General features: G+C 32.9%; 1 protein-coding gene across 1 annotated transcript in view; it reads left to right on the forward strand.

Annotated features, from left to right (window-relative positions):
- The window catches only part of LOC117099989 (major facilitator superfamily domain-containing protein 6-like), a gene marked incomplete at its 3' end in the record, with an annotated part of 39,271 nt that extends 29,591 nt beyond the window's left edge, over nt 1-9,680 (forward strand). The window contains 1 exon segment of the mRNA XM_033239516.1: nt 9,477-9,680. Within this exon segment, the coding sequence (XP_033095407.1) occupies nt 9,477-9,680 (204 nt within the window).
- Nucleotides 9,681-11,040: the final 1,360 nt, after the last annotated feature.

The raw sequence follows: 11,040 nt of genomic DNA on the forward strand, positions 1-11,040 counted from the left end.
ATATATATATTATAGTATGAAGTATAAGTCATCCTGAGTTAAGTTCCCTCAACTTCAGAAATGAATTAATATCTACTTGTAGGCACAGGAGGAAAATCCTGCTAAGAAACCAATGATAGTATAGCACAGATAAACAATCTACCATCTAGACAATAGGTCCCTTAATCACTACTAATCTGCTTCTTATTTAATGATATACAGGTTTTCCTTGAAATAACAATAGTTGTACATATCCGCCTGAAGAGTGTGGTTGGCCCGCTAACCATACAAAATAAATATTGTAGTGTAATTAAATAATATGAAGTAATCAAGTTTTACCTTCGTTTTGTTAAATATATATATATATAATATTTGTAAGAATAATAATAATTGATCTGTTATTTGCCATACGAAACAATGTTGTAGTGGAATTAAATAATATAAAGTAATCAAGTTTTGCCTTCGTTTTGTTTTGTATTTAGCTCTACCCCAGTATCGAGCACTCTACTCCAGACGATCTTGAACCTTATATATATATATATATATATATATATATTATAATGTTAATAGGATTAAAAACAAATTATATGATATTAGGAAATTTTTAATCGAATCTAAAATTGATATTTTTGGTATTGCCGAAACATTCCTCAAATCTGAGGAAGTTTTGAATATTGTAATAAATAAAACCATGATGAAAATGCTTATATTTAGTTTCAAACACACGTGTATGGCCTATATTATAAATAAGATAAGCCCTATGTCGTATTGTTTTCTATATGGGGAGTGGGGTGGGTATGTTCAATTACTAACCGGGAAAATAAATACCCACTCTGACCCAAGACCCCTGTTACGCGCCTGGTGTTAGCGCCAATGTGTGCCCTTGTGCGGACATATGATGTGCCCCCTCTGAAGCTGGAAACCTTGTTTTTGCAAAATAAATTGATGCAATTTGCTATTATAGACCTAATCAATAAATTCCTCATCAACCGATATAACCTTAAACATTCTTGGAATTGACATAACATAACTGATGTCGTACACACCCTTCAGTGTAAAATGTGGCTCTCTTTGCATGCACATCTAACATCTAAGGAAAGAAGAGCTTAGATTGGTACCAAATAAAATAATTTTGTTATCAACATTAATACATTATGCTAATTTTCATCATTGTAAGCGCATAAGACAGTGCAAATTATTTCTGTGACAGTCTTTTGAAGTGTGTAAAGCTCCATTTTATCCCATACATAGTCAAAATATTGCGGGGATGATACAATGGACCATCCCCCTTGTCAAATATTGGGGACGCTATATTATATCTGTCTCTTATACACATCTAGATGTGTATGCAAGAGATGCTCATAATGATGCTGATGATGATGATGAGAGTAAACCATGATGATGAAGAGAATGGTGGTGTTGTGGTGGTGATGACTGATTATAACAATAATAGCAATAATATTAATGATAGTAATATAATTTCATTTCATTTCCTTTATTTATTTCGCCCCAAAAAGGTCCAGGAATTGTAAAGGAGCCAATGCTCCTTTGACTTGGCAAGCTAGAAGTCCCAACAAAAATGTATTAAAATAATAATATTTTAGTAAGGTATGTAACAGTATTGAATATGCGTACATTGATGTGTATTAGGCCTACAATATTAATATGTCATTGTCAAAATATACCACCGATGCGATTTTATAATTATTTCTAAAAAAATTGACATCATGAACGAATTATTCAATAATAAATGCAATATAAAGTACAGAAAAATCGATACCGTATGAGAACAATTATTATTTTTTTCCGTACAGTAAACTTAATGGCATATCAATGCAAACATGAATTAAAATTTGTTGTGTAATGAGAAACATAATAATTCTAATTACTATCTGAATGCAGTTCATTTATTAACAACAGTAAGCAAAATCAACTAGTTTTCAAGGACGATGCCTCCATTTATTGATTCATAAAAAATCATAAAACTCATAAGATAGCGTCCATACTTTACTAGATTGTCCTCCTACGCACGCAGCCCAGATGACGTTATCTCGTCAATGAATTTCCTTAAACTACACGATACATGTTAAGATTATGTTACAAACTTCCTAATTAATTGTAAAAGCTTCCCATTGGCTAAATGTATATTACATGTTGCTATACATTGATATATGTACACATAGGCCTAAAATAATTTAATTTTAATATTTTCTGTTTTATTATTAGGTCGTTATAGATTTATTATTATATTATTACTTTATTTTGTATTTTCTCTTTTGTATATTTTATAAATATTTCATGTAGGGGCCTATTATATATATTAATATATCTTTATAGTTCTATCTAAAAATATGTCATTGAGCAACTGACCGCTGTTTTTGGACATGGATATTAATGCTCGCACTGTTGATTGGTTGATTAATTAATTACAATATATTATATTTATATTGGAGAATAATTATCATATAAACATTGACTTCATTGTGTCCGTGTACTTAATTATTGGTTATCGTGCCGCTGTGTAAATGGTCTTGTTGCATGCCAACCAATTCGAAAATCATTTGTATAATATATATACATATATATATATATATATACATATACATATGTATGTATGTATATATTTTGATACATGTAAAATTCGTGATGCGACACCGAAATAGAATACATTGGACTATGAACAGCCCGCGAGAATGCTTGAAAAGTGAGTACAATACTCACTCATAAACGTTTTATATTCTTCACACACCGGAGGCATTTTGTATCAGCGTTGCTATCGAGATTTGATGGGGAAAACGTGTACGATGTGTACTGATCGTAAAATCTATAGATTTTAATTAAACCTATAATTCTTTGTTAAATTTAATTAATTGTGATATTCCGGTACCAGCCCGAGAAATGGTAGTAAGTGCAGCAGTAGTGTAAAATACAGATTTTATTATTATAACCAATGATATGATTCCTATATTCTTCTATAATTGTTATAATTTCGCAGATTTTTTACGGATTTTGGTATTTTATACATAGGCCTACACAATGATGATTATGATGATGATGACAGTGATAATGATGATTGGGACGATGATGGTGTTTATAATTATAAAGATAATGATGATAATGAAGGTGATGATTAGGATCATGATGATGATGATGGTGTTGGATGATGATAATGATGATGATGACGAAGAAGATGATGTTGATGATGATGATGATGATAAAGATGGTGATGACAAAAGAAGATGATAGTGATTATCATAATGGTGATGATCAATATCGTTAGGATGATAATTACGATGATGAGGATAAGATTAGGATAAACTTGTCGATGACGATTATTATTAGTATTATTATAACGGTGATTATTTTAATGATTATAATGAAGGGAAATATAATGATGGTGAATTGAATATGATGAAGAAGAACATTATGCTGATGATGTTATTGATGATGATGATCGATGCTGATGATGATGATGATTAATGGGATGATGACAATGATGATGATGGATGATTTTATTAAGAAACCAATTATTCAATTATACAATAATTAGCTTCACCACATTTTTCAATAATCCCAATGCAACTATATATCTTTAATCAAAAATATTGTTAAATTAACTATAAATATTATCGTAATTGTCAAATTGAAAACCTGTTAAAGTGCCAACATTTCGTGTATGGATTCATTCTAATAAATATACAAATCCGAAAGCTTGCTTCTGGTCGTTGTTACTATTGATGGCGCTATTTGTGATTGTTAATATGCCTGTGTAGTTCTTCCGCTGCGTCATATTTCGGTGCTGTCAGAGACTCGCGACGCGATTCTATGAAAGACGCAACGCGACGACGCGCGCTCAACGGATCGTTTTTAATGACGATCCGTTCAGCACGGTGTCACCGACAATCAGAGACGGCGCCGCGTCATCTAGTGGTCCCATGGAGCGGAGTTGGATTCGTCGTGCAACGGTTGTATGACAGTCGTACGACGCCTGTCTCTTATACACATCTATATATATATATATATATATATATATGTCAATTGACTAATCTACAGCTCTGATTGTGAGTTAATACTACCGTTTCGTAAATGTTATATTTTTTACAGACTTGCTTTGATGCAGGTTTTTCACTAGTTATTTAAATACAAGTGATTAGCTGTCAAAGTGGCATTCGACTTTTACTTGAAGTGATCCCGATGGGGACAATACGCTTTTCTCAAAACATTTATTACTTAATTGAAACTTCTAAAGTATCGATACTGATTACATACTTAAAATGCACATTGTTTTTTCTGGTTTGCAATATAGTAATCATATTCGAATCAGCAATGAAAAAATTGTAATCGAAATTTAAGTAATGTGCGATACTTTTTAATTACATTGAAATCGGTATATTGACAATAACACTCACGATTTTTGTATTATTAATATAACTCTAATTATATGACGTCATCATTATTGCATCATTGTCATCTTAGCCCCACTCCATCCATCATAACCCACGCCTTCACTACCACCCACGCCATCTTCGTGACATTGACATTAACCCCCTCTACTTCTTCATCTTTCAGCAAAAATTTTTCTTTCTCTTTTTGCGTAGTGTATACTTGAGGGGAAATGAGAAACAAATGTGTTTTAATGCAAAATGATGCAAATTTTGTATGCAAGGCATAGGTTTTACTTACGAGACCAAGTGCGACTAACAATCGCCCTCTTAATAGAAATTAAACATTGATAGCTCGATTTAAGCCATACTATCATTCGTTTTAAGATATATATATATATATATATATATATATATATATATATATTCTGTGTTACGAACTTATTTCCGCTTATATATATGCCTATATATATATATATATATATATATATATATATAGTTATTTTAGTGTTTCTAAAGTCAACATCTTACGTATTTGAGTTTCATTATTGTTACGCTATATTATATTATATATATATATATATGTATATAATATATATATATATTTACGTCACCTGTATGTAATACGTAAGAGGCAATAAAGTTCGTATTGTCCACAAACATTGTATTTTGTTGACTTCATCTTTCAATGTTTTATCATTTCGTTGATGGAGTTTTATCCTCGGAATTATAATAGCTTTACATCATTAGTTTAATGGTCGGCTAATGTCAATTTCTTTTATGTATGCTTTTATCTTAATTCGTAATATTTTATACCGAGTATTCTGAGTCGTATATTGACCTGTTACATAGTAATACATTGATGTAACACCGCGCTTGTATAGGCCTATTGAAAATTTTCAAGCCCAGATTGAATCGTAGGTTGTAAACAGGGAAAAATAACTATGGTTGAGTATCACCTACGGCGTTTAGCGGTAACATCACTGAGCCTAATTTATCTATTGTTCATGACTGATGAAACTTTCTCGTAATAAAATTCCTATTATGTTGCCGTTAATCCAATCAGAATATGATGAAAAGCAAAACAATGCCAGCCAATGTGTCCCAGTTCATTTTCATAGGTTGTTAATAGATATTTTACCTTAATAAAAAGATAGTTCCATTAACCACTGTTAATAATCATCACTTATGCTTGTCATTGGCAGTCCCACAATATAGAATACAGCAATAAATCTGTATTAGGTCAACAAACTAGTACAAAGCAACGCGTAAAATAACAAAATTGCCCGTGTTAATCGATAATCAGCGAAGAAAGAAACTACCGCTATAATAGCTAAGGAGTGAATTACTTAAAAATGGTACATTCATTCGTGATTTAAATACACTAGGTTCTTCTGAGTATGTGCGAGTATTCTGAGAATATAATACAATAATAAAGGTATAATTGTGGTGGTATACAGTAGGTATTTGCGATGTCTTATAAGCATAGGTTTACATCGATTAGTACTTGTAGAGCCAAACACAACCATCAGTCTAGTAAACAGCATTTCCCTGTCTTCTTCTTCTTCTTCATAAATACGTTACGCGTTTATCTTAATTTCTATCATGAAATGGATTTGTTTTTAACCAACAGACAACTGAAAGAAAAAAAACGTAATATGTAAAATGCACAAGGAAATTCATATCGATTGATGATAACGATCGATAAAGAAAAAGCTTGGTCACTCTAATAATAATACTCTAAGTAATCCAATTATTCAAAAGAAAAACCAGTTAACGAAGAAAAAGACAAAACGTGTGACCTATAAATTGCGAATAAAATAATACTTCCCATTATAAAAGAGTAAACACCAATATAATTCCGTGTATTAATGGATGTCATTATCGCCATTCGTTATCAGCGCTGTCACTAAATTAAATATGCCTGGAATTGGTTGTCAACATGCATATCCTATTGACGAGGGAAGTAGTGTTGACTAACAATGTAATGAGAATAAATACTGGCGCGCGTTGGCACACAATGCAGACGCATAACCAACTGGGCCTTACCAACTGGCATAGGCCTAGTAGAGTGCGAAATGAATTGCCTCTAATCGGATTCGAACTTCTAACGAAGTTGGTTAAGGCGTCTGAATAGACAGTAGAATCCCGGTTGTGGCAATTTTTTAACTGAACAGCTAAGTCTATAGCCATATATTTCATATACAGTAATAGCACTAGGCCTATATCAACAAAATGTACGTATCCCATTCTTCTACTATATTGACAGTCGAAAGTTTTGCATTGTGAATATTGAGTACAGTAGTAGGATGAGGCGGAATTTGAAACACTTTCCTATCCCAGAATCTTGGGGCCCAGCATGCAGGGAAGACTGCCGTGTGCGAAAATGTTTTTTTTTTTTTTTTTTTTTGGCGAGGCACTTTTTTTTGAGGCGAGGCACGGCTAAGTGACGTAGGGGCCTACCTGTATTTCAGTTGTACGGTAACGTTAGGGTTTAATTACGTCCCATAAAATATTCTGCGCATGGACAACGTTGAGTTCTCCTCGTCTTCGTCTGAATACCTGGTGTGGGCTGAATATGTTTTGAAGAACGGAGGATGGACAGAGATGAGTGAATCCGTGCTATATTCACGTAGTCGCATAATCAAACGCTCTTGTGCCGGGCACTCACTGCGCCCGACGGTTGTCGGCCGACGCGATTCTATGAAAGACGCAACGCGACGACGCGCGCTCAACGGATCGTTTTTAATGACGATCCGTTCAGCACGGTGTCACCGACAATCAGAGACGGCGCCGCGTCATCTAGTGGTCCCATGGAGCGGAGTTGGATTCGTCGTGCAACGGTTGTATGACAGTCGTACGACGCAGTGAGTGCCCGGCTTGCGAAACTTCCCTTATGTCGGTATTTGTACATGCTTATTTCAATTTACTGTAAATTATAAAAGGGACGTTTTGGTAGTCGATATTGGAAAATTGCATCCATAATTTTAATTCATATCATATGCCTACTTTCTTTAATTTACACCGCTATTCCAAAAAAAAAAAAAAAAGCAAAAACAAATAGCAAACAGTCCGACGAAGCAGGTGGTGGGTTAAGCATAGAGAGTTAAGTTACTGTGACTATGGAGAAATTAGTTTGGGCTGTGACCATGTTCTGGTCACCCTTTTCAACTCTATTACTTGCGTCCAACTCAAAGTCCGAAGACGCGTACAGTTCCTTAGTGGATGTTAAAACTAATACTGTATTGCCCGTGTAAGATGCTTTAAAAATGAAAATTAAAAATGAAAATGCTTTCCTCGAGAGACGCGTGATTTTTACGTTATTTGCGTAAACACTAAAATTCATGGCTGCAGTCAATTGAATTATTTTCGTATAGTAAAGCGTCTGTATAGTAATTAAAACTGATCTGTTTAGATTTGTTCAGTTCGGTATTTACGTTGAATTTGATCTTTTTAATATATTGTTTAAGGAACTTTGAGCACATATTCAAAAAAACGTATTGAGATTGATACCCATATGTCTAGTTAATGTGTTTGTAACGATTAGGCCTAATCAGTTTACAATTAACATAACTATTTGTTACAACACATTAACTTGACATGGTAAATGCCTTGTTAATGTGTAGCAAGAGTTTAATACATGAACATAGCTAGAGATGGATTTTTGCTTCAACCGAGGCCAACACTTCGTTCGTTGGTATAACCGTGTACGACAAAGACAGACTTAATTAATTATACTAGAAAACGAAAAGACCTGGGTACGGTAGAGCATAGCATGGAATACTCCTCCCCTACATGTAGGCCTAGTTGACGGAATGATTGCACAAATGAATCAGATGAGCTATGCGCTTTTACGATATTTTAAAAAATTGTAATTTCAATTTTTATATATCTAATCTGCAAATGAATACAGATAACGAAGGTGTTCATCTCGCTTCTGATGATATATACAACCATACTTAAGCCTACTACTAAAACTAATTTTGTTGGTAGCACTTAAGTACCCACTCGGCATATCGCGTGAGCATGTACGATCGATCATATATCAGAGATTGCTGGATAGAAACAACGTTGTCAGATAGATGAATTAGACTCTGCACGCGGAAAAAACTTCGAGTACTATGTTATATGAATAAACATTATGCTAGTTGGAAAAACATCACTCTTAAGGGCTATTTCAACCAATTTGATCGTGTTGGCAGATAATTCGTCGAACCTGTACAAAACAAACCAGCACATTTTAAAAACCCGTGTGTTAATCAAAACATCCTTCACAAATAATAATAATAATAATGATTTTTATTATTATTATTATTATTATTATTATTATTATTATTATTACTATTATTATTATTACTATTATTACTATTATTATTACTATTATTATTATTATTATTATTATTATTATTATTATTATTATTATTATTCTCATCGTCATCATTATTATTATTATATTATAACTAGGTCTATCATATTAATAATAATTAATTATGGTAATAAATGTTTAAAAACTCTTGAATACAGTAAAAGAATCGTCACAAATGAAGGCAGTATATTCTTCCAAGATAGATTTAAATATATCATTTATATTGTGACGTTGTGAGTACTATGTTATATAAATAAACATTATGCTAGTTGGAAAAACATCACTCTTAAAGGCTATTCCAACCAATCTGATCGTGTTGGCAGATAATTCGTCGAACCTCCACAGAACAAACCTTCACATTTTAAATCGCAAAAAAAAAAAAAAAAAAAAACCCGTTAATATATAAAAAAAAAAAAAAAACCGTTAATATATCATATTAAAAATACTTTATAATAATAAAAAATTTTGAAACTTCGAAATGCAGTGAAAGAATCGTCACAAATAAAGACAGTATATTTTACCAAGATAGATTTAAATATATCATTTATATTGTGAAGTTAAATTCACTCATAAAAGAGCGATTTTTATCCTTGGTATAGATTTTAAGCTTTGTATTTATGATCAGGGGAGCAAATATCACGTGGATAAAAATCTTCTAATATAATAGGCCTACATGTCGCTCTTTTGCGTCTCCGTGGCCTATTCTTCTCATGTGCTAGTAATGTATCTTTTTATGTTCTTGCATTTAGGTGGCTCGAGTTCCTTGGCAAGTTTGACGAACCTGGCTGCAACATTCGCCAGTACTGCTGGTTTATTAATTATGCCCAGGATCAACGCTTCATGCGGCTACATCAAACCGATATTCATTGGCTTATTATTCCAGGGCCTGAACTATTTTGGATATGCAGTTATGCAAAATCCATGGTGGGCAATTCTACCAAACATCATAAAAGGTTGGTGTATATTTATTGTAATTCATTATATCAATCTAAAATAAGAGTGATATTAACGCCATTCCTTCCAGCAATTGTATTAATGATACAATCACATAAGTCACAATCACATAAGAAAAGTAGTTTTATTCCATCATTAGAAAAGTCGAATGCTCACATAGTAAGTTGCGTTACAATAACATAAAATATATGTACAAACATTTAAAACAATAATGTAGAGTACAAAAAAGTAACAATTCTAAGAAATCACCAGCAAAAATTTCACAAAGTTAAAAAACAATCACAGATGAGATAAAAAAAAAAAGGTAAAATTCTATGAAAAAAAATCCCCAATTATTGAAGTTTTTGTTTGAAGTGTAAGCAACTGGTTGCCTAATTCCACCACTAAGGAAATATTAAAAATTATAAATCTTTAAGCTATGTCATACTATTAAATCGTTGAGTCAAATGGGTGTGATGTGCCTATTATGGGCACGATGGCGTCATATTATTACACCCAAATATGGACATATCACTAATTGTCACATAAGATTTTATAGTGTGAAAATAGCTTTGTAACACTAGATATGTTTACAACCTAGAGAACATTGACATAAAATTAAGAAGGTGTTTATCTGTGACTCAACAAGACAAATACGCTGTGGTTAATTTAGATATGAAATCCATCTATCACCGCATTGACGGTTCGTCAAGACTCGGCCTCCCCTACTCATTGTACTAATCAGTCAATTGACGTATTTATTAAAATGTCACCATAGTGAATGAAACATGTGTTATTGTTGATTATTAGGGCGTATTAATTTCCTAGTCCTTCTTGATCAACCCCTCTCATGCTCCAAATGTCATCGACCATCACTACTATTTCCCTGCAGACGAATCAAGTAGTCCTCCATTCATGTCACGAAAAGAAAATCAAATTAAGGAATAAAGCACTTGTCTAATTTACGTCTGTACTTTGGTGATTAGCTTGGCCTGTTTTTGTCATAAATTTGATGCATGTATATATAGTGACTGGCTGAAGTTATGAATTGGTTTTAAATATTCAGTTGAGTCCTGCTATGTAGGCCTAGTTATAATGTTGCTCTGATAAGCATTTGTGCATCTAAACCAGTTACAATGGCGCCGGCCGACGGTCCCTAGATAAACGAATTGGTGCGAGCGTAGGCCTACGTCCATACTAACTGACACATAGAGTGAAAAATCCTTTGTCTAGATTTCTCCTTAACGTCATTAAAATTTCCCCTTAGCGGCAGTGTTTTCACCTTAAGGTGTTATTTCTGACGCTTTCCATTGTTATCGTTTCCCCTATGGTAGGAAATAGTATATTATATAACATATATATATATATATGTGTGTGTGT

This window comes from Anneissia japonica, unplaced genomic scaffold (assembly GCF_011630105.1).
Source record: "Anneissia japonica isolate Jap-2015-1 unplaced genomic scaffold, ASM1163010v1 scaffold284932_len83417_cov205, whole genome shotgun sequence".
Taxonomy (NCBI): domain Eukaryota; kingdom Metazoa; phylum Echinodermata; class Crinoidea; order Comatulida; family Comatulidae; genus Anneissia; species Anneissia japonica.